The sequence below is a fragment of the Ovis canadensis genome, chromosome 1 (genome assembly GCF_042477335.2).
Source record: "Ovis canadensis isolate MfBH-ARS-UI-01 breed Bighorn chromosome 1, ARS-UI_OviCan_v2, whole genome shotgun sequence".
Taxonomy (NCBI): domain Eukaryota; kingdom Metazoa; phylum Chordata; class Mammalia; order Artiodactyla; family Bovidae; genus Ovis; species Ovis canadensis.
The window spans coordinates 11,810,377-11,835,213 of NC_091245.1; the positions used below are offsets into that span (position 1 = coordinate 11,810,377).

General features: G+C 40.4%; 1 protein-coding gene across 8 annotated transcripts in view; it reads left to right on the plus strand.

The window, feature by feature from the left end:
• THRAP3 (thyroid hormone receptor associated protein 3) overlaps nucleotides 1–24,837 on the plus strand; it is a 68,408-nt gene that overhangs the window by 33,979 nt on the left and 9,592 nt on the right. For 6 of the 8 annotated variants that reach the window (XM_069586522.1, XM_069586528.1, XM_069586525.1 and 3 more), the window contains 5 exons: nucleotides 14,990–15,157; nucleotides 19,436–20,341; nucleotides 21,888–22,601; nucleotides 23,511–23,683; nucleotides 24,394–24,505. In XM_069586522.1, the coding sequence (XP_069442623.1) occupies nucleotides 15,021–15,157; nucleotides 19,436–20,341; nucleotides 21,888–22,601; nucleotides 23,511–23,683; nucleotides 24,394–24,505 (2,042 nt within the window). In that variant the 5' untranslated portion in view covers nucleotides 14,990–15,020. Of the gene's footprint in view, nucleotides 1–967; nucleotides 1,248–14,989; nucleotides 15,158–19,435; nucleotides 20,342–21,887; nucleotides 22,602–23,510; nucleotides 23,684–24,393; nucleotides 24,506–24,837 lie in introns of those variants that run through there. The other 2 variants (XM_069586527.1, XM_069586531.1) reach the window with 1 other exon arrangement.

Sequence of the window (24,837 nt, forward strand, 5' to 3'; positions counted from 1 at the left end):
CTGTAAGCCCTGTTTGTAACACGTAAGAAAACTTGAAGGATGGGTATTTTTTTGAAAATGATACACTAATCTTAACAAAGTAACTATAAAATACAGAGATTGTGAAACCTGTCTCAGTGAGAAAGCAAAACAGTCCTAAACACCGTGATAGGCTTGTGTTCTCACCTTTCCAGTAGTCAGCACTTGGTGCGATGTCCTGTATATGCTTGTGAAGCCCAGTCTACAACCTGAAACTTCAGAAGTGACGTTACATGTTCAGTATTCGCCACCTTTAACAAATGAATAAAGTGAAATCTATACAGATTGTTAGTTTCTTAAAGTCCCCCAGAACGCCTCTTTTATTCCAGGTCACTTCCTTTTGTGTCGTTTCTTAGATAAACAATATATTTAAAATAGAGTACAGGCAAATAAAGTTGAATTTACCCCCCACATACTTGTTATTCCTTCTAGGAGGCATACTTATAATAGAAGAAATCGATGTATAAAATTGTTTGCATACATTTTCTTTTACTAGTTATTTTTTTTCAAATTGGTGGTTAAGACCTATGTTTATTACTTGTGTGTAGTTTTCAGAATTTTCCAGCATTGATTGATTATGTTACCTTCTGTGAATATTATATAATATCTCAGTGATCTTAAGAACTTCATATGTTTTTATTTCTCATTGGGGGAGAAACAGCAGTTTGATTGAATGAATAAAGGGGTTTTCCTGTAAAGGTGTGTCATTGTGATCTTGAATTTTTAAGTGTTTTCTCTGGTGTTAAAAAAAGAAAAACTTTTATGAAACTCATTCCTATGTGGAAATCAGGCCTGAAATAATTAATAGCATGTTGTATTGTATGCGATATAGAAAATACCTGCCTCATTGCATTTTTCTTACCTTTCTAAGTTACTGAGAAGTAGTGTGGTCCTGTTTCTTTAAAAAGTGAAAGATGGAATGGGTGGAGCTTGCCAAGTCTTGGAGACTGAGAAACTTAATTCAGTCTCTGAAGAGCTGGAAGGAAATGTGACCTCTTGCTGGCTGTGTTATGAAAAGAAGCTGGTGGCAATATCCCTCAGCCTGACAGGAACCTGTTGCAGAGTCCTGACTCACTCTGGAAACTCCCTTTTCCCAAGTGAGATTGTGGTGCTGCCTGAATTTGGTGTATGTTGGATTGCCCCCTTGAAAATGATAGTTGTGGTGCTGCCTGAATTTGGTATATGTTGGATTGCTCCCTTGCAAGTGATAGTTGAAGTACAGTCAGAAGGTAAGTAGCCAAGTCCCTGGTCAGCTGTTTTCAGACATATGGACTAGTATTTCTGAAATGGTAGAATATGTTACGAATCGTAAATGATTTCTTCTGTGGTAAATTTCAGAGGTGATGGGATGGAAGTGGAGGGATCATTCTTTTTTTTTTAAAGCAAAAAGTTCAACTCTCACCACTTAATTCCTTTTTTAGGGTGGCTAAAGTCAGGATGAGGAATGTTCTGCTTACGTTGTGCAAACATTTGAGGTTTTTTTTGCCAGTAGCAGAGCTGTTCGAAATCCTCATTTTATTGATGAAGCGTGAGTTTAGTCTCGGTAAATTTCTCCATTTAACGTGCCTGAACACTTGCCCATTATTTATTTATTTTAGCTTTTCATTGCTCACCAGTGGCAATGAAGATCAATTCTGCCCTGAACAGGAATCTTGATATTTTTGGGATGAAAAAGAGGGAAGAATGCAGTTTGCAGCAGCCAAATAGGCTAGAGCAACATGTAAATAGGTATTTATTAGTTGATGACTGATGCTTGGGCTCAAACAGGTATTTATTAGTTGATGACTGATGCTTGGGCTCAAAAGGAGAGAAGTCAAGAAAACTTGTCTCTGAGGTAGGATGGGCTCTGTACTGGTCAGACAGGAGCCTGCAGTCCCACCCACCCACAGGACACAGGTTTCTGGTGGCTTTTGGAAAGAACTCTGTCAAAACAGGTCTTTTTGGCATTTGGCAGCCCAAAGCATCCAGTGTAAGTAGCTATATTGTTAGAAAGGGATTACTTCTTTTTCTCAAGTTGGAAGAGATGGTCCTCATCATTTTTTTTTGTTGTTGTTTTGCTGTGCAGTTTATTATGGATTTTCTAAGCGATTAAATAATGCAGCGCTCCTGTTTGCTGTCCAAAGAAATTAGGGCTGGAAAGGGAGGGATAGAGATTGACTTTTGGAGGACTTGGAATTGAACCTTTGTGAATAAGCGCTGGCTAATCCACCTGGCTAGAACTTCCCACATTGGCAGTATTCTTGATAAAGTATCTGTGTGTATGTTTATGTCAGGCTTTCCATTCCTTAATTGATAACACTTTTAAACTACTTCAGAGCTTACCCTCAGGGAAGCTTTTTTAATGCTTCTTAAGCATTAAGGAAAATTTTTCTAGTTTTCACTTTGAAAAATTATCTTTGTGTCCATGGATAACTAAATTTACTTTTTTTTAAGTAATGAAAACACACAACAGAGTTGGGCCTTTTGCTACAGTTACTTGTTGTAAGAACCAAAGGCCAGATACTGTTTCTTTGAGGGTATGTGCTTTACCAGCTGTCCCTTAACCCTCTAGTTTGTGAACACAAAGGGGTCCCTGTGCTGAATTGTTTCGGTGAAGTTTTCCAGAGCTGGTTTCTCCTTTGAATTCTTTACAGCCTGACAACAGCCATTAAGAAGAACAGTTGAGAATTTGTTCTGTAAACAGGTCCATTGTTAGCATAAGTAAACTAAAATATATGCTGTTATTAACGAAGGGTTATTTTCAGGGAAGTTGATAGTAAGGCTAGAATAAAAGCACATTGGTAAAAAAATTACCGTGTAAAAATAATTTCTCCAAATGCCAAATAAACAGTTGAAGTGAACTGACAATTTCTATGTGAATTTTGGACTCTGCAGAATTAGAAGCTTTAGCTTTTTTGCCTTGCTAACCCAAAAATGTAGTTTATTAATGTATATTTTCTTCCTCTCATCATAATTGCTCACTTGTTATGAGGTAGTCACACTTCTTAAAACAAGTTGATGAAACAACCCACAGTGGTATTTTGGACTACTCACGTCCTGTAATTAGGAGGCAGTTTAAGGTTGCACTTTGGAATTTACTTTAAATGTGTTTGAACTGAAATCACAGTCATTGTTATTTGCTGATATAAATGATCCCCTTTTTAGACTTATTTTCAGAGCGCACACGGAGCAGCATATAGATATGAACCTTTTGGGTCCTCTCGTTGGATGCCTGGGTTTTTTTTTCCCCTCCTGCCATGCAGGCTTGCAGATTCTCTATTCTATGACTAGAGATTGAATCCGGGCCTCCGCAGTAAAAGTGGCAAATCCTAATGCTAGACCACCAGGGAAGTGCCACACGTCTGGATTTCTTAATGGAAGGATTCTCTCTCTCTCTTTTTTTTTTAACGGAAAAGGTATGGGAAAATAGGGGCTTCCCAGGTGGCTTATTGGTACAGAATCCACTTAGCAATGCAGGATATGAGGTTTCGATTCTTGGGCTGGGAAGACTACTTGGAGGAGAAAATGTCAACCCACTCTAGTATTCTTGCTGGAATAATCCCATGGACGGAGGAGCCTGGCGGGCTATAGTCCACGGGGGCACAGAGAGTCTGATGCTGAGTGAGTCAGCTGATATACTTGGGGAAATAGCTGCAGAGACTGGCTGTATCCACTTAGACTAATTAGGATTTTGATCATTAATTGAGCCCACCTGCAAAGAGTTGATAATTTTTTTAAAGCTGGATGATGGATGCATTTGGGTTCCTTACACTATTTTTTTTCTACTTTTGTGTATGTTTGACTCAATACCTCCATAATAAAAATATTAAAGAAAAAAAATAGAGCCCAATTGGCTATTAGGCTGGCCTTTCTTAGCCTTTTGTTAAGTAATAAAAGAGGAAAAAAATTCCATTGTAGTAAAGTTTCCCTCAGAATGGACTTTGAATCATTAAAGTATAGTTTTATTTGTTTAGAGTTCTGTGGAAATTACTTGTCTAGATTTTTAAAATATCTCTGAAGAAAGTAGGTAGATGTTTGATTCCACATTAAGAGAATCAACACCATTAACGCTATGAATGTTATTAACAACTTTTTAAAAAAGACTGGTAGGGGGAAGTCACCTGTAAATTTACCAGCTAAAAAAATTTATATGTAAAATAAGAAGCACGTGCTCCCATCCTGTCTGCCCCATTTCATGTCTTTCCCTTTTCCTGCCCCCTTCCTCTTCATGTCTTCCTTTCTGTTCCACAGAGGTGACCACTGTTAATAGTTTGCTGCATGTGCTTAAGTAGATATGTTTTAATGTATATCTGTGCCTATACATTGGGGCTTCCCTTGTGGCTCAGCTGATAAAGAATCCACCTGCAGTGTGGGAGACTTGGGTTCGATCCCTGGGTTGGGAAGATCCCCTGGAGAAGGGAACCGCTTCCCACTCCAGTATTCTGGCCTGGAGAATTCCATGGAGAATTCTATGGGGTCGCAAAGAGTCGGACAGGACTGAGCGACTTTCACTCACCTACATGTTAACACATTTTAAAAACATGTTCTACCAAATTACATAGAGTATAATGTAAAAAAGCTAAAGAATTTTAGTACTGAACTCCAAAATAACTTTGATTTTGTACTATAGGCGAGGGCAAACCTTTTATTATATCGTTAAATTGTTTCAGCAATAAAACTGCCCTTCTCCCCAAAGGATCCTTCTTTCCTTTCAGAAAGGTGCTCAGTGCATATGTGGATATTTGCCTCTGTAAATTTTAAGACTTCAGAGTTGAAATTAGTATTATATTTGTGGGTTTATTTAATAACTCAAGAGAGCTATTTAATAGAGTAAATGTCAGGAAGGGGTCTCTGAACTTAGATTTCTTCAAGGATATTGGGAGTGGGGTGTGAAGTCTTGGGAAAGTGTTACCCTAGACTCATAGCTGCTCTTGATTCTCTTTCCCTTTTTACTCAGGAGAGGATAATCTCCAGAGGAGAGCATAAAATAGTAAACACATTTGATATGTCACCTGAGCTCTGCTTTCCTGCACCTGTCCAGAGCACACAGTCAGGCCCAGTCCTTTGCCTATGACTCTTTATGAGCTGTGAGTTTCTTTCTTGGCTGATTTTTGGATCTTTTTAAAATTTTAGTCAGTTTGTTCAAGAATTTTCTGCATCTTGCCTTTAGTGACTGTTGAGAGCAGGGCTGGCTTGACTGGACTTCGTGGCAGTGGAGTTTCACTCTGACCTGGCACTATTAATTGAAATGTTGTGTCCAACTCTGTGCGACCCCATAGACGGCAGCCCACGAGGCTCCCCATCCCCTGGGATTCTGCAGGGAAGAACACTGGAGTGGGTTGCCATTTCCTTCTCCAAATTGAAATGTGAATGTCTGCTAAAGACTGTGAGAAATAAGCTCAGCTTCTAGTTTAGCTTCCCTGGTGGCTCAGATGGTACAGCGTCTGCCTACAATGTGGGAGACCTGGGTTCGATCCCTGGGTTGGGAAGATCCTCTGGAGAAGGAAATGGCAACCCACTCCAGTACCCTTGCCTGGAAAATCCCATGGACAGAGGAGTGTGGTAGACTACAGTCCGTGGGGTCGCAAAGAGTCAGACACGACTGAGCGACTTCACTTTCTTTCTTTCTAGTTTAGCAGTAGTTATTAGGACTGTGGTACATACTTAATTTTACTCTTGGATTGGAATGTTAATATTTGGTGAACTGACCTGTTATTATCCTGCTTGTGTGATAAAGAGAGTGGAGAAGGAAGAGGAAGTGTGAAACAAGCCTGTTCCTTAGCACATACTGAGTGTCCACTCTGTGGCTAAGTGCTGTGCATGAAAGGGAGAACAAAATCAGACATGATCTCTGACCAGTTAATCTTGTAGCCTCTTTGGTTTGCTGTCCTGAATTGTTAAACTTAATTGGTTAGCAACAGTACCAAATGTAGAGCCATCTATCTGGAAAAGTTCTGTCCTCTAGTGAGAGCAGAGATAGCAGTTCCTGGGACAAGGGACAGGGAATGGAGGCCCATATGGGGTCAGTCTGTTCTATTAAGTTATGTTAGAGATCCATAAATAGGATAAAGACTAATTTTAAGGCCTATTGTAAAAGCAGGTATTACGTGGTAACTGTTGAAAATCAGTGTAATACAGTAGCATAAAGGACCAAAACCACTTCTTCATCTCAATAAATACAGTACAAACATGAAAAAAAAAATCCAACAGTTTTTCATAATAAAAATATTTAACAAACTAGGAATAAAAGGAACTTCCTCAATCCAATAATAGACATCTGTGAGATATCATTGTACTTAAAGGTGAAAAGAAGACAGTGTTTTTGCCCTAAGTTCAGGAATAAGAGAAGAATGTCCACTTCATTTCTGTTCAGCATTGTACTGAAGGTTCTAACCAGGGCAATTAGGCATTAAAATGAAATAAAAGTCATCTAACTCAGCAGGGGAAGAAGTAAAACTATCTCTTTTGCAGATGATATGATCTTACGTAGAAAATCTTAAGGAATCCATTGAAAACTAGTAGAACTAATACATGAATTCAGTAATGTTAAAGGATACAAGATGAGTATACAAAAATGAATTGTATTTCTATACACTAATGACTGCGTCCCTAGTGGCTCAGATGATAAAAGTATCCAACTGCAATGAGAAAGATCTGGGTTCGATCCCTGGGTTGGGAAGATTCCCTGGATGAGGGCATGGTAACCCACTCCAGGATTCTTGCCTGGAGAATCCCCATGGACAGAGGAGCCTGGCAGACTACAGTCCATGTGGTCATAAAGAGCTGGACATGACTGAGGGACTAAGCATACACAGTAATGAACAATCAGAATGAAATAGAAAAACAGTTCATTTCCAGGAGCATCAAAAAGAGTAAAATTCTTAGGGATGAATTTAACAAAATGAGCACAAAATTTGTACTCTGAAAAAAACTACAAACCCTGTAGAAAGACATCCTGCCTTCACAAGTTGGAAGACTTAATGTTGTGAAGATGACAGTTCTCTCCAAACTGATCTACAGATTCAAAACAATCTTTGACAAAAATCTCAGCTGTTTGGTTTTTTTTTTTTTTTGCAGAAATTGATGTGCTTATGCTAAAATTTATCTGAAAATGTAAGGGATTCAGAATAGCCAAAATTCTCTGAGCAGGAGGAGGTTGGAAAACCTGTGCTTTTCCGATTTCAGAATATCTACAAAGCTACATTAATCAAGACTGGCATAAAGATAGACATATGGGTCAATGGAATAAAATTGAAGGTACAGAAATAAACCCTCACATTTATGGTGAATTGATTTTTGAGAGATGGCCAGTACATTGCAGTAGGATAAGACTAGTCTCTTCAACAAATAGTACTAAGACATCTGGATATCCATATACAAAAAAGTGAGATGGGATCCTTACCTCACACTGTAACATAAAATTTAAATCAGAATGGATTATGGACTTAAATGGAAGAGCTAATACTATAAAACTCTTTGAAGAAAACCTAGGATTAAATCTTTGTGACCTTGGGCAAACCATTCTTAAATATGACACCAAAAGCACGAGGAACAAAAGGGCAAATGAGATAAATTGGACTTTAGAGAGAACCAAACAAAAGCTCTTTTCTTTAAAGGTCTGTGTCAAGAAAATGGAAGGACAACCTACAAATTGGGAGAAACTTTTTGCAAAGTATATGTCCAATATACCTGTTCTATAATTTGGGATTCCCAGGTGACGCCAATGGTAAAGAACTTGCCTGCCAATGCAGGAGACGTAAAAGACACGGGTTTGATCCCTGGGTTGGGAAGATCCCCTGGAGGAGGGCATGCAACCCTCTCCAGTATTCTTGCCTGGAGAATCCCATGGACAGAGGAGCTTGGCAGGCTGCAGTCCGTAGGGTCACACAGAGTTGGACTCAACTGAAGCAACTTAGCATGCACGCATGCATCCATAACTTATGAAGTCTTATAGCTCAATAATGAAAAGACAGTTAGTGTTGGAGAGAGATTGGAACCCTCATACACTGCTGATGGGGAAGTAAAGTGGTGTAGCTGCTTTGGAATGTTTCTTATTATTAGTCTCTTGTTACATGAAGCTCTTTGTTCTCTACAGCTGGCTGTGGCTTTCCTAGTTTGGACTTTCTAAAGTCATCCACAGCAGAAACATTTCTGCTATCTTGGGCAGACATGTTTCAGGCTTGTTTCTATTTTTTGCATGTGAGTTAGCAGATAGGGGTGGAGGAAGAGAACTGTTGGCTGTTTTAGTTAAGCATTTCAGTTTTGCTGGTTTATGAACCAAATATTTTAAGAGATAATTATGTTTCAGAAACAGAGTTTTGTTATTTTTAAGCTGATCAGTTTCACAAAAAGCTGATTGATGGAGTACAACATGCGGGTAGCCTGTGTGCTAATGGTGAATCACTAGCACAATGTTAGAAAGATGTGTGTTTGAATTTTGGACTTAACTAGCTGTAGAACTTTGGGGGCAAGTTACCTAACTGCATAAATCCTGGTTTGCTCTTCAGTAAAACAGGTACAGAATGTAAGATTAATGAGTTTTGTGTATATAAAGTGAGGTAATGCTGAAGGTTCATGGCTCCTTGGCTTGGCACAGGTGTTATTGATAAAGTGCCAGGGAATCAATTTCTGATGGATATGTATTTATTAGGAAAGCCAGTATTTGCCTAGGGTGTTTTCTGGTAGGCAGGTCCATCCAGAGACCAAACTTCAAGTTAGAAGGATCTTTGATGAGCATATTCCAAATAGAGCAAGAGAAGCTGCTGCTACTGCTGCTGCTGAGTCGCTTCATTCGTGTCCGACTCTGTACGACCCCATAGACGGCAGCCCACGAAGCTCCCCAGACAGTCCTAAATAGCAAGTCCATCAAATCAGAGTAGCTGAATTGTCCTGCTTGAGTAAGTGATGAGTCCAGGTTGTTCAGGATAATTCCAGTATAAAATACTTCCCCCCTATTGTCAACACAGGTATCCTGGAAACCTTAAATTGCTAGATAACAAATAAATGTCACCCCCCTGCCCCCAACCTGGCGGCTTCCTGGGTGGCTTAGTGGTAAAGGATCTGCCTGCCAATGCAGGAGATGAGGGTTTGATCCCTGGATCAAGAAGATCCCCCTGAAGAAGGAAATGGCAGTCCACTCCAGTATTATTGCCTGGATAATCCCCTGGACAGAGGGCCTGGTGGGCTACAGGTCTAAAGAGTTGGACATGACTGGGCAGTTGAGCACTCACATATACACCCCCAACCCTCAGAGCAGGACAAAAATCTCTATTGGTCTGTAGACTGTACGCTAACTTCTAGGTTTGAACTCTATGGTCCCCCGACTTTTAGATAGATTTTTTTTCTTTGAATTATTACTATGGGGACTTCCCTGGTGGTCCATTGGTTAGGATTATGCACTGTCTCTGCTGAGGGCCTGGGTTCAGTCCCTAGGTGGGGAACTAAGATCCCATGAGCTGCATGGCTTGGCCTAAACGTATGTATGTATGGTATGGGTCATTAAAGCATCGCCTTCCTTTCTCTGAACTATAAGAAGATGCAGATTCCCATGTTTCAGTTTCCCATTCATATTCACTCATTACTAAAAACTTCTTTTTTTATAAACTCATGTCATAGTATGTATCTTACGGAGTTTTACATCTTAAAATTAGAGACTTACCTTAAAGGGATTCTAGGTCTTATGCCAAGATTTTTGCATTTCTATTTGGAAAGCTATTTCTTGGAAAGATTTCCATAGGTGATTGTTTTTATCCATTGTTTTGACTGTTGGTTTACTTTTAGAGGATGGCGCTTATTGATTCTGTCCTGAAATTCTCTAGGCTTAGGTCTTATTTGTGTCCTGTGACCTAAATTAACCAGATTAAAGTAAATGTTCCTTTGTAACACTCCTTTCTTGAGTTAGTTGTGAGTCCTTGGAGTGATAATTTGTGATGTAAGTTTCACGATACTAATATATTCTCATAACTTAAAATGAGAGGCAACTGTTTGTGCTTAATTGCTGTAGGGAAAGCAGGTGGTGCTAGAAAAGGTTGGTGTTCGTCAGAATACCAGTACTTTGTTTGATTTTAGATTGGTTGTAATGTGGATACTGAAGTGAGAGATGAGATGAGAAATGCTGTGAATATGCTCTTTAAGCTACACAAGATTCTCGATTAAATGGAATATGCTGTGAGGTAGTAAGTTTGATATTGATGAAAATGAGAGAATGGGAAAAAGTGGTTTGCCCAGCAAAGGCCTGTACAGACATTAAGTACGGCAATGGAGTTGTTGAAAACAGATACAGATATTCAGACAGCAATCTGTTAACCATGTACATTAGTTCCCTGGCCCAACACAATTCCTACATCCTTTCATGGGTTCAGAGAGCTTTAAAGGACTTAGTTCTGAATTGGTTTTACATACTAGGAAGGCTACAGGTCTGTTTTATGTTCCTGTTTTGTTTTCAGGTTATAGTATGTTTGCCTTCCATTTTTATTTGCTTGATTAGTAGTAAATCTTTCTGTGAAAGAAAATAAGCAGTTAAATCTTTTCTAAGAAGGATCTTTTGGAATATAAACCTAGTATTTATGGATTGAAGAATAGTTGAATGGTTTATATGTAGCTTGACCGCTTAGGGCTGCGAAGGTTGAAGCTCTGGGGTGGCCGGCCTGTTGAGAGGTTATATTTGGCACTGCTTAGTATTAGGAACTCAGTCTCCTGCCCAGTGAAACCTATCCACAGTGTTCCAAACATGGGGCAAACAGTATTAAATACTCCCAGGATGTTCCTTCTGGTGAATTCAGCAGACATTTACCATGTGCCAAGCACAGTGCTGGCATAATCACTAGGGACAGTTAAGAAGAAACTTAACAATCCAGCATGAGGAGGGGGAAGGAATAATTGAATTCTTTCTTATCTGTGAGAGTCTTTAATGTAGAGAAGCTTTCTTTGGCCCTTGCTGTCAATATTAGTCTTTTTGCTTGGAGGTAAAAAATAGAATCTTCATTAAAAAATTTTTTTTTATTTGGCAGTGCTGGGTCTTAGTTGCGGCATATGAGTTGTAGTCTCTGACTAGGGATCAAACCCAGGTCCCCTGCATTGCGAGCATGGAATCTTAGCCACTGGACCATTAGGGAAGTCTCAAAATCTGTGTTTTTAATGATATAGAAGCCATGTAATTATATACCTTAAGACTTTTGCTTTAAGTGAAATGTATCTGTTCTTCCAAAGACAAGTGGTTTGGTGGTGAATCTTGTGTTTCAAAAAGAGTCACGGGTCTGGAAACTGTCCTCTCAGGTGGCTCTGCAAAACAGTTTAAAAGATAAACCTTTGCTCCAAGTGACAGGATTGTATCTGAAATGATTTCAGAAGGCTGTTTGAATTCTGCACCTGGGTTTTAAATTGAAAAGAGGGGGGCACAGAACAACAGTAGTGTCAGTACAAGATGGAGGAGGAGGACATTTTGCAGCTGAGGAGGGTTTATGAGAAAGAACTTGAGGGCCCTAGTGACTCATCTCACTCTGAATCAGCATGTGGTGTGGCTGCCAGAATGAGCAGTTTTAGGATGCATTAATAGTGTCTGAATAGTTTTCAGTATCCCAATGAAGGAGGACAAACTGTACTTGATTCCGTGGCAAATAGGGTGATGATGTGGATAGGAAACCTCGTCATCTGAAGGATCTTGGAAAGTTTGAGGATATTTGGATCATACCAGCCCTTAACTTAGGAGTTTAGGAACTGTGTCCCATGTTTCTGCCTGCTAGTGTGCTGATCACTACTTGTTCAGTAGTTGGATTCTTTTATATTGCTGGTGTGGGAACGTGGCTGTCTTACTGTAAATGAAACTACATGTTAAAGAAGAGTAGGCATTGCTGAAGAAACAAAATCTCCTTTGGAAGAAGTTTTAATTTGAACAGAAACCAAATGCTTAATGCTTGTAATATGTAAAAAGTGCTAAGTTGTTTTCCAGGGTGGTATTTGTCTGTCTCACTCTCCATAATATTTTTAGAGCATAGACATGGAAGAAATGTTAGAAATGGAAAAACCTATGTGTAATGGCAGTGACATTTAAAAAGTCTTAAAAATTAAAACTGAGAGTTGTTTTGAATGAATTTTAGTAATTTGATCACATAGCTTTAGATATGGTTGTCCCTGCCTTACACTAAAATATTTGTGTTTTATATCTGTTTGTGTATATCAAGAGAAAAGACTTCTCAATCTTTTGGATCTTTCCCTTTTTTATGTGACTTGTTCTTTCATAGTCTTCAGGTGACAGCTTAGCTGCTGTCTCTGGACCGTCCTACCTGAATAAGTCACTCTGCGTGTGTGCTCAGTTAACGGTAGACTCTCTGCAACCCTGTAGACTGTAGCTCGCCAAGCTCCTCTGTCCATGAAATTTTCCCCAAGAATACTGCAGTAGATTGCCATATCCTACTCTAGGGGACCTTCCCGACCCAGGGGTTGAACCTGAGTCTCTTGCTACCACACTTTATAAATTTGCCCATATTTATGCTTTTTTTTGCCACCTTCCTAGTACTTGCCAGAATTACGTTTTTGCTTGCTCACTTGTTTATTGTCTATCTGCAACTTTAGATTATAAGTTCCATGGAGGCAAAGACCAAGTCTGTTTTAATTTATCATTGTCCACTTTCAAGAGTTCTCGTGAATGAGTTAAGGTATTCATTTGATCTGTTTCCAGCTCTGGTTTTGTATCATGCAGAGTTATTCCTCTTAACTCTCAGGGGTAGTGGTGTTTTAATTTCAGGTCACATTAAAAGAGTTCTGAAAGTGAAGGTAGTGTCACAATAAATGACTCTTGAATATACTTGTCAACTCTAGTAAGTTTAATATATATGAAACTGTTAAATTTGGCTCTGTTTGTATTTAAGTGGCAACTTTCTTTTCCTGTTAATGAAAGTGTCTTAATTTTCCAGTGTCTGGGAGTGGAAATGAATATTTCTTGCTTTACTGACTTGTTCCCCCATCTCCTTTTTTCTTTCTTTCTTTTTTAATTTTTGTTTTTGGCCACGTAGCACGGCTTGCAGGATCTTAGTTCCGTGACCAGTGATTGAACCTGCACTCTTAGCAGTGAAAGTACAGAGTCCTAACCACTGGATCACCAGGGAATTCCCTCCCTTTTCTTTTAAAGTCTGGTATTGTCCACCTGTTGTGTAAATGTGAGCTAAAAGGATTTTTATTTCTAGCCTAAGCTAAAATTGGAAATTGGACAGAGAAGTTACTAGGCAAAGATTTCCCTAGACTTGTAACAGAAAAAAGCCATTGAGCAGGAATGAACCCAAAGAATCCCAAAATATACTGAAGGCCAACCAGAAAAACAATGTGTTTTCAATATTCAGTTTCTGTAAGTTGCTTATTTACACCTCCACCCTATATCCCCAAATAACTCATCCTTCCACCTTGGCTTTGTACAGTGACACTACTGGCGAAAATTGGCTCCAAACTGAACATCTTTGACCTTGCTAGAGCATGTAACAGTTTGATCCTTTTGGCAGGATCTAGATGTAGGCCTTTGGTATCCTCATTTAGCAATCTCTTACTCATCACCCTTTGTCTTTGGCTTCCTAGACGTTTCTCAGTCCTCTTCTAAATCATGTCTTTTGAGATTATTATGGTTATAATCCCTATGAACTAGAGCTGTAGAAGCTTCCTGGACTTCTTTGCCTTTCTAAAAGTTCTTAAAATTCAAATCTAAAACTTGAATATAGTAATTATAAACAAATACTGCCTTTCAGTTTGTCTCTGTCTTGCTATCTTTACCAGATCCTGAACTCCGTAGGAGTGGAGACTTGGAATCATGTATTCGTCCCACAAGTCTCTGGCAAGACAGTATAATACAATGGTAGTTAAAGAACACTAGTTTGGAGCCAGCTCACCTGGGTTCAAATCCCAGCCGTGCCACTTACAGCTGTGTGCCTTGGGCAAGTTAGTTACCTTCTTTTATGTGCTCAGTATCCTCATCTGTAAAAACGGATGTAATGATACTCTCCTTGAGGATAAGTTAATAAAAATATTGTTTTAAGTGTCTGCTGTTCTGGGCATTGAGGATCCATCAGTAAATAAGAGATTTATGCCAGTGGGAGCTTGCATTCTACTTGGGTACAGATGGAAAGCAAAGTAAACAAGTGCAGAGTAAATAAGTTTCAAGTCCTAGATTGAATGCTCTGAAGAACAAAACAAGATATTGGACTATACCTTGGAAAATGGCTTTTGATTGGGTGGCCAGGGCAGGCCTCTGGATAGATAGCTTTTGAGCGGGGATCTGAATAACAAAAAATCTGAGAGAGAAGGCTGAGATGTTCATCAGTTATTATTTTCCCTTCACATAAAGAATCTTTTGTTAAGCAGTGAGGTGTGACAGAATTAGGTCCTGTAGTTCTTACCTGGTTTGGCTATTAACTAGCTTTATGATCTTTGAAAAAAAGCAAAGACAATTTTGTGTGTTTTTCATGGGACGGTGACCCCGAAAGAAGGTTGGCTGTTGAAGGTGGTGACAGGCTAAAAGAAAGTTAATGGTTCTTCTCCTGTAAATTGCTTTATTCCTGTGTTTATGGATTAATGTCCTGTATTTTACATGGTGTACTACATCCTGTTCTGGCATTACAGTATTTGAGAATAGTCTCTTACATTTTAAACCTTTTCCTTTGAATTAAATATTAAGGATATGCCTCATGGCTTCAAGGTCCAGGAAGTAGGGAAATAATAAGAATTAGCCATTGGTACACCCGTGTCCCCTCCATCCTGAACCTCCTTCCCATCTCCCTCCCCCTCCCACCCTTCTAGAAGATTATCACTGAGTCCCTGTTTGAGTTCCATGAGTCATATAGCAGATTACCATTGGCTATCTATTCTACATATGGTATTATAAATTTCCATGTTACTCCATACATCTCACCCTCTCCCTCCTCTCTAAAGCAGTCATTTCATCTTTTTTGTTTCTAAGTGTTCACAGAAATTTGGGTTTGCAAAGAGGCTCACTCATTTGTTTGATTCTTAGGTATAATTGAAAAGTGACCCTTTCTTCAGAGATGTCAAAAACAAACAAATCTAAATCTGGATCTCGCTCTTCTCGATCAAGATCTGCATCAAGATCTCGTTCTCGTTCGTTTTCGAAGTCTCGATCCCGAAGTCGCTCTGTCTCTCGTTCAAGGAAGCGCAGGCTGAGGTAAGGGGGTATGACTGTATAATGAGATCATCATTGGTTTGTCCGTGCGAGTCTCTGAAGATCTTCTGTTAGACTCTTTCTGTGAGTGTCAAGTGGAGGTAGGGCATTAGTTTGAGGTGAAATGTTGGGCTGTAAGATATTCCAGGTCTCTTCAAACACTACAACTCTAAATCAGCTTTGATTGCCATGCTGTTTGCCTAATTCCTTTTCTTTCCTGCCAGCAGATACTGTTTTTCCTCTACTTTGAAAGAAAGAATATTTTTTTAAAGCTACTTGCTTCACATCTCTGTACCAGATTGTTTTTCACTGAAGTATTTTTGGAGGCTTGGGCCAAAGTTTAGTTGCATCATTAGCAAAGAAAAGATAGCTAAGAAGAGTAATAGTATAATCAACATTGCAAGAAAAAGAAAGCATAACCCACTAAAATAAACCTTAAAAAAAGAATCAGTAGTCACTTACATACACCTGATATGCCACTTACTAACAAGCTGCATCTATTTAGTAAAACTCATCTTAAAACTACCTAAAAGTCACTATTGTAGGCATCATTTTGCCTGACTAAATGTGCAAATACTTCTTTTGAATTTATCACCAATATACTTTAATTAATTTCTACACCTTTAGTTGGATTATTTCCTTATTTCAGCTGTGTCTTGGAATAGGGTGCCAAACTTCCAGCATCTTTTTTTTCTTTTTAATTTAAATTTACTAATTTTAATTGAAGGCTAATTACTTTACAGTATTGTATTGGTTCTGCCACACATCAACATGAATCCTCTACGGGCTATTTTTCATTCTTTAAAACTTAATTTTATTTTGTGAGTGGGTAAGAACCTTTTAATAAATGTAAGTTTCTATATGTGTGTTAGAGAAATATTGATCATTTAAATATTTAAACACCAAAATCATTCTTTTTGTCAGAGTTGCAATAGGCAAGGGCATGATTCTCAGTGTTCCCACTTGGAGCCCCTGCTGATTATTTTAGGTGAATGTCCTCAGATTGGTAGGATTCTCCCCTACCCTCACCTTCCCAACGAGAACAAGTTAATTCTTAAATGGAATCTCTGAGAAGCCTTTTTGAAAATTAATTTCAGAGTAGAGATTGAACAAAAAGTAGGTGTGCAAACGTGATGACTTCCATATAGTGTAGAGTAGGAAGTTTCAAACTCTGGGTCTCTCCTTCAAAAGAAACCCTCCATTAAAAAAATAATAATAACATTATGTTTTGAGGGTCACCAGTCTTAGCTTTGGAGAAGGCAATGGCACCCCACTCCAGTAGTCTTGCCTGGAAAATCCCATGGACGGAGGAGCCTGGTGGGCTGCAGTCCATGGGTCGCTAAGAGTCTGACACGACTGAGCGACTTCACTTTCACTTTTTACTTTTATGCATTGGAGAAGGAAATGGCAGCCTATTCCAGTGTTCTTGCCTGGAGAATCCCAGGGACAGGGGAGCCTGGTGTGCTGCCGTCTCTGGGGTCACACAGAGTCGGATACGACTGAAGTGACTTAGCAGCAGCAGCAACAGTAGTCTTAGCTTTGTTTTTCTCTCCCATATTTCTTGGGCACATACTTTTATTATATCAGGCTTTGTGCTGATAGAGTGTCTGTTGCCTAATTGTGTTAGAATCTCTAAAAGTAAAGTTCCATCGCATTTTCTTACACTGCCCCCCTACCCCCCAAGAAAGAGGGAAAATCCACTGAATATATTTACCTCAGGAAGTTGCTAACAAGGCCATAAGACTAAGCAGGGACTGCTAGTGAACTCCACCTTACACCCAGATTCTTTTGATCTGGACTGTTTAACTCAGTTTTAGCTCATTTGGTTCTACAGGTAATTTTAAAAGTTAATTTAATAAATGGAGACTAAGTAATTGGTCCAAAAAGAAGAGTCTGTACAACTGAAACTGAGAGAAAGAATTGAACTGACATAAACCAAAATGAAGAATGCTCACCAACTCTGCAGTATTGGTGATAACTGGTTTTCTGGACAGATCGCATCTCCTTATTGCACATATCATTTGGCATGGCCATCAACTTGGTAAATGAGGGAAAGATATCTTAGGCAGGCAGTATGTTTTGGGGTAGGTCTGGAGTCACTCTATGTGCTGTCTTAATGCCTGGAAGATTATTTTGGAGGAATATCTTTACTAGAAAAATGTTTTTATATTTAATTCTAGTCTGACTTCTCTGTTTTTTAGAAACAGATAAATTTGCCACTGGATGTTCAGTTTTTATTTCTGGCTTATCTGTTTCATGTTTTTCTTTTGTTTCCCCTCTCCTATAAGGAAAGTATACTATCCAGAGAGTTTGAGAAACCATGTCTTTAATTTAACTTAACTGCTGAGTTCTACAGAACTGGAGAAAATTGGTTGTTTCCTTATATTTCACAGACTGTATCCTTTTAAGTGACTTCTAAATAACTTCATTTGCAATCTGCAGAGACTCATGTTCCTGCATCTGTGCAGTGACTGCGGGTTTTGGATGCAGTGTGCCGCAGGGCCCTCACTAATAATTGGTGACAGAAGCAGCAGTAGCCTGTGAGGATGGGAGCATGAATTAAACCCTCCTCAGTGCTGGTGGTCATCACCTACCTCAAGTATAGCCTTAAATCGGGTCATATTCAGTTTCATAGCCGCGTCTGCTTCTCCCTTCTTCTTTCTTGTATTATTACTGTTTTCGAATGAAAAGTGTGAAAGGTAAGTTTTGTTTTGTTTTGTTTTGTTTTTAATCATACTTAAATAGCAACCATTAACAGCCAGCAGTTTGCTGCATCTTTACCAGGTCTTGTTCTTGGGGTAAAGAACCTGAACACAATGGGTAGTGGAAAACCAATCCTATTTTATCTTCCAAGTTTCTTTCTAAACATAACATTTTATTTAGTTGTTAAAACCTGTCACATTACTAGTTGTTAAAACCTGTCACATTGCTAAGTGGAGTTATTTATAAAACTTACAAGCAAACAGATAAAAAGGTATGGTTCCAATTAGGTCTGATATTGGAAGGCCTGCTTATGAACTGAAGGGTTTTTATTCTGTATATAAAGAAAATTTGGGGGGAGTTTTCTATTAATTTTACATATTTCTAGGTAACTGTTAATACTTAGGAGTAGTGACCAATTAATGCTCTGTATTATAGTTGACACAATAAGTGGTATTGAGGAAGCCCAGTAAATTCCTATACCAGCAAGTACAGCTTTTGGCTTTTTGATGGAAACAGACCTCCTTGTCATCGATAAGTCTGGCATTTGTAAATATCTAATATCATCCCACCCCAGTTCCTGGAGGTACTGCAATATCAGGTTGATGCCTGGAGTGGACAGAGCCTGCTCCAGAAATCCACTTAATAGTGAACATGTTATTTTTACGGAGTTAGATGACTGTTCAGTCCCTATAGTTCTGGAAATGGGCCTTTGCTAACTCAGAGTTCTGTATTGTTAAATGAGGAAGAGCACTGGCCTGACAGATGTGCAGGTGTGGGGGTGTTTGTAGTCTCTTGGCTGCCATGTTGTGTGCTTGGGTGTGTTATGGTCAGATGGTGCCCTCTTGTGGCACCTGTGGAAGACCTTGTAGTTCAGCCATAGAAACTTGACCTTCTAGAGAGTGAGACCATTTCCAGATTCCCAGTTTAAAAAAACAACAATATTTACTTGGTTTGTTGATCTGATTTCAGTTGAAATTTTTTTTAAGCTTTGAACAGATGCGTTCTCTCAGTCCCTATTTAAGTGTTCTTTGGTTTCGACATGTCGCAGCTGTATTTCACAAACCCAAATCTTGGTGGAAGCCAAGAAATTAGCCCTGCACAGACAGAGGTGGGTGGGATAGGGAATAAACCGAGTGAGGTCAGGGGACCTGAAGACTTAACTCTCTGGGTACCACAACTTGCAGTTCGTCCTCTCCTCCAGTGATGTGGGGACGTATCTGTAAAATCCTCTGCACCTGTGAAACTAATTAGTATACTATATTAAAATGTTTAGTACATTGAGAGCATTTTTATATTCCCTCAGTCACTGTAGAAATATATCGCCATGTAGAATGTGCTACAGTAGCATTAATGAGTCATCTCAGTGTCTGGTTTGTTAAAGTGATCTTTTAATTTTTGTACTTAATGTGGCCATAAGAGTAGAGTAGGATTAACTATTTAAGTTTGTACCTTTTGTTTGAAAATAAATGATACATAAGAGTAGGGCTTTCTTTACCTCTTTGTTGGCAGGTTTTTCTTGAATGAAAATGCTTGTGTCAAAAATTCAAACTTTTCTTCCGTTCCCTGCCCCTCTTTCAGTTCTAGGTCTCGTTCCAGATCATATTCTCCAGCTCATAACAGAGAGAGAAATCACCCAAGAGTATATCAGAATCGAGATTTCCGAGGTCACAACAGAGGCTATAGAAGGCCCTATTATTTCCGTGGGCGCAACAGAGGCTTTTATCCATGGGGCCAGTATAACCGAGGAGGCTATGGAAACTACCGCTCAAATTGGCAGAATTACCGGCAAGCATACAGTCCTCGTCGGGGCCGTTCCCGATCCCGGTCTCCAAAGAGAAGGTCCCCATCACCAAGGTCCAGGAGCCACTCCAGAAACTCCGATAAGTCTTCCTCTGATAGGTCAAGGCGTTCCTCGTCCTCTCGCTCTTCCTCCAACCACAGCCGAGTTGAATCTTCTAAGCGCAAGTCTGCGAAGGAGAAAAAGTCCTCTTCTAAGGATAGCCGGCCGTCCCAGGCTGCTGGTGATAACCAGGGAGATGAGGCCAAGGAGCAGCCATTCTCTGGAGGCACCTCTCAAGACCCAAAAGCATCTGAGAGCTCAAAGCCGTGGCCAGATGCCACCACATACAGTGCTGGTTCTGCATCACGGGCCTCAGGGGTGTCTGAGCTGAGTCCCCGGGAGCGAAGCCCAGCTCTCAAAAGCCCCCTCCAGTCTGTGGTGGTGAGGCGGCGATCACCTCGTCCTAGCCCTGTGCCAAAACCTAGCCCTCCACTTTCCAGCACATCCCAGATGGGCTCAACTCTGCAGAGTGGTGCTGGGTACCAGGGTGGGACTCACCAAGGTCAGTTTGACCATGGCTCAGGGTCCTTGAGCCCATCCAAAAAGAGTCCTGTGGGTAAGAGTCCACCAGCCACTGGCTCAACATATGGCTCATCTCAGAAGGAGGAGGCTGGTGCTCCAGGAGGAGCAGCTTATACAAAGAGGCAAGTACCTCATTTTCCCCTTTCTGTTTTTATCTCACCAGCTGGCAATTTAGTTGTAATGTGATCCTTAGAGCTCTGATTAATAGTAATAAGGTAATTCCCATTTCCTAAAGTTTCGTTTCGCCACTTTGAAAGCATCATCCAAGGAAACCTTTAGCTTAACTCTGGTTTTCCTACCTTCCTGAATTTGTATTGCAGCACAAATTCTAGATTACTCTGCAATGATGTTTTCACATTTAAAGTTTGCCTTGGATTCTACCAGTGTAAGCCAGAGAACAGTAGAGATTTGTGGGTCAGCTATCAAAAAAATGTGGTCTTTACCAAAATGAATGGCTATTGGCGCTGTTAGACCCTCTAAGATCCACCTATGATCGATCTGCACCCGCCCATCATGATGAAGAGCTGCACCCTCCCACCCTGCAGTTGAGGAGACTGGGCAGAATGGGAAAGTCCAAGGCTTAGTCCAGGAAGACCTTGTTATAAAAGCACAAGGTGGGTGTATATTCCAGTAGAAGCCAAGCGGGCTGCATGTTAGGAGAGGACATAATAGCGCTTCTGTTTTTCTACCCTGAGGGACATGGTGAGTTGGAGCATGAGTCTTTGTTTTGTGTGGTTGTATGCATTGGGATGGCAGAAACGTAACAGGGAAGTTGCATTGGGACCACGTTGTCAAGAGGGACCTACGGAGCAGGTGCCCCTCCTGCCCCCAACTCCCCCTTTTTCTCTTATTAGCTTTTTCTTTGATGCCCTGCTGTCCCTTTGGTTCCTTTTTTGGTTCTTTTTTTTTTTTTTTTTTTGCCATATTAATGCAACTGTAATTTGATTAGACTTTTTCCATAAATGGTACAGATAAGATGTTCAGAACCTGTACTTCCCAGCCTTCAGTAAGTCTGCTTTAAAATACAGGTTTTGTTCCTTGCCAGGACTGTGAATCTTATTAGAACACTTGGGCATGAACTCTGCTTTTCCATAAGAATTGAGTGGGATGAATTTTGCCCCCTCCCCCAATTAACATGTATTTTGTTTTTATTTGTGTTCACAGTATATTTCATACTTAGGTCTTCTAGGTGACTTGAAGCAAATTTGAAGTCTCTTTTGAGACTTGTATTTCCAAATGTGAGTTGTATAAAAGCAAAACAGTCCAAGGTTGAACATTCTATGTTAACTTTGCTGAAAGCAGATTTTAAGTGACTTGAGTGAAGGTTGGATAAGACCTTAATTTTTTTTTTCCTAGACCGCTTACAGGTAAGTAGGTTTTTGTTTTTTAGTATCCTAAAAATTGCCTTTGCTATTTTCTTTTTGCTTGATTTTGTAATATACAACTCCACAGAACATTTGTTTATCTTTTAAATGGTAAGTTCATAAACCTGTGAAGAGCAGTTTTTCAGAAATTACCAAAAAAGTAATCAAGACACCTTTGGCAACACTGGAATCCACAAGTCATGCTTGTTAGAGAGTCAAAAACCTAAGACCATAATGGTGCTGTTTTATTTTGGATCAGGTGGTTTAAGTCTCTTGTGTGTCTCCCTTGTGTTTTCATAACTAGGTATCTAGATGAACAGAAGACAGAAAATGGAAAAGATAAGGAACAGAAACAAACAAATACTGACAAAGAGAAAATGAAAGAGAAAGGGAGCTTCTCTGATGCGGGATTGGGTGATGCAAAAATGAAATCTGATTCATTTGCTCCCAAAACTGATACTGAGAAGCCTTTTCGGGGTAGCCAGTCTCCCAAAAGGTATAAGCTTCGCGATGACTTTGAGAAGAAGATGGCTGACTTCCACAAGGAGGAGATGGATGATCAAGATAAAGACAAGGCTAAAGGAAGGAAGGAATCTGAGTTTGATGATGAACCCAAATTCATGTCGAAAGTCATAGCAGGTGCAAGCAAAAACCAGGAGGAGGAGAAGTCAGGCAAATGGGAGGGCCTGGTGTACGCACCTCCAGGGAAGGAAAAGCAGAGAAAGACGGAGGAGTTGGAGGAGGAATCCTTTTCAGAGAGATCCAAAAAGGAGGAGCGAGGAGGATCCAAGAGAAGCGAAAGTGGGCACAGGGGATTTGTGCCTGAAAAGAATTTCCGAGTGACTGCATACAAAGCAGTCCAGGAGAAGAGCTCTTCGCCTCCCCCAAGAAAGACTTCTGAGAGCCGAGAGAAGCTAGGAGCCAAAGGAGACTTTCCCACAGGGAAGTCTTCCTTTTCTATCACCCGAGAGGCCCAAGTCAATGTCCGGATGGACTCTTTTGATGAGGACCTTGCAAGGTGAGATGTAGTCCATCTTGATCCTCAGGGCTTTAGCCTAACCTCTCTCCATAAGGTTGTTCTAGAACGAGGACAAACCCCTCTTTTATTTCTCCCACTGTCTCATTTTCAGTGTGAATACTCTTGTGTCTCCCTGTTTTCGTGGGAGAAGTGTGCATCACAGAGTAATCGCGTGTTTGGGGCAGTCTCGCGAAGCGTCTTTAGTCTGGAGTGGCTGTCTGTCGTGGTGCTGGGTCGCCTCTGCTTCTCTCCTGCACTGCATTCATCACATCATACACCCTCTCCCCATTCCACTCCTGTCCATTGTCTTCCTAATGTGCTGAGGGTGTCTTTGCCTGTGGAACCATGCAGGATCCATTTTTTCATTCTTAGCTAAGTCACAATGTGTATTACATCAGGCCTTCATCAAATAATATAATGGTTTGAAAATTGGGGCTGGGGTGCAGGGTTTGAGAACTTCAGGAAAGAGTTCTGAGGCCCAGGCTGCTTTTCACGTGGTGTGAAAGTTGCACAGCCAGTTGGAAGTCTGCTGAGCAGTCTAGCCACATCCCACTCTTGCTGCATTGTGTCACTTTACTGAGTGGCCCTGTAAGATTCCTTACTGTTTGTCATGCATTAAAATCAGCAGAGACCACCCCACCACCACCACCACCACCACCACCTCCAGAACAGAATCACTGAGGTTTAATCCTTCATCCTGCCCATTTGTTTCTATTAAACTCCAAGGGATGAAATGCCCTTTTTCCACAGTTACGTGCCTTGAGGTTCTTTGTACTTTGCTAGGAATTTAAAAAGGAACTTTGCAGATAAATTCACTTCTCTCAAAAGTATGCTTGCATTTTTAGGACTTAAATGTTCTGACTTTCTATGTATCTTATTACATTGGGCCACCCTGTGTTTATTTTTCAGACCCAGTGGCTTATTGGCTCAGGAACGAAAGCTTTGTCGGGATCTAGTTCATAGCAACAAAAAAGAGCAGGAATTTCGATCCATTTTCCAGCACATACAGTCAGCTCAGTCTCAGCGGAGCCCCTCAGAGCTGTTTGCCCAGCATATAGTGACCATCGTTCACCATGTTAAAGGTGAGTCCTGACCCCAGCCTGCTCAGGTTCCCTTTCTACATGCTTAGCTTCCTAACAAGCAGAAGGATGAGACATGAGGGAATCTGTTGGGGACCTTTATCTCATCGATAGGGCCTTTAAACCTAGGGGCTGGTTTGAAGGAAATGTCTCCTAGGGATAAATTTCCATGTTCTGATCAGAAAGCTGAACATTGTGAAAGTACTAGTAATAACCTGGGATCCTGAGGCTAGGTGAAATCCTTCATGTGAAGATTTAAATTGCTTGAAAAGGGGGAGTATGGAAAGTGGCTTTCCCAGCCCATCTGATTTGTCCTGTCTTAATATGTAGATACCTCTAGCAGCATCTTATAGAACTTGTCCCACATTATTCTGCCATCTTCTGGGCAAATGGAGGTGGACAGACTGAGGAATATGATCTAGAAGCTGGGTTTGGGCCAGTTACAGTTTGATCTGAAACTGGAACTTAGGGGGAGTTGGTGCTCTTGATACATAGAATAGTACTTTGTATCCGTGTCCTACCATGGCAGTCCAGTGCTTAACATTGGATTGTCTCTGAACCAGCTAATTTTCCTTACTTTTCACAGTATGTTTGTTATATGGATTTGGCCAGTTCATTCACATATCTGTGGCTGCAGTTTCATCCATGCAGAGGGATTTGAATGTTGGGTCTCCCTTTAACAGCCTGACATATTTTTCTTTGATTCTCCACAGAGCATCACTTTGGGTCCTCCGGAATGACATTGCATGAACGCTTTACTAAATATCTAAAGAGAGGAAGTGAACAGGAGGCAGCTAAAAACAAGAAAAGCCCAGAGATTCACAGGTGAGGACCTTGGCCTACACTGGAGGTGATCATAAAAGACTGCTCAAGGAGAATCGCTCAGTTGTGTCTGACTCTTTGTGACCTCATGGACTCTACAGTCCTTGGAATTCTCCAGGCCAGAATACTGAAATGGGTAGCCTTTCCCTTCTCCAGGGGATCTTCCAAACCCAGGGATTGAACCGGGGTCTCCAGCATTGCAGGTGGATTCCTTACCAACTGAGCTATGAGGGAAGCCCAAAAGACTGCTCACCAGAGAATAAACTTGTCTTGTTTTTGCCACTTGTTAGGTATAATAGCAGAATTTAAGGTAACGCTCTCCATAGTCTAGGATA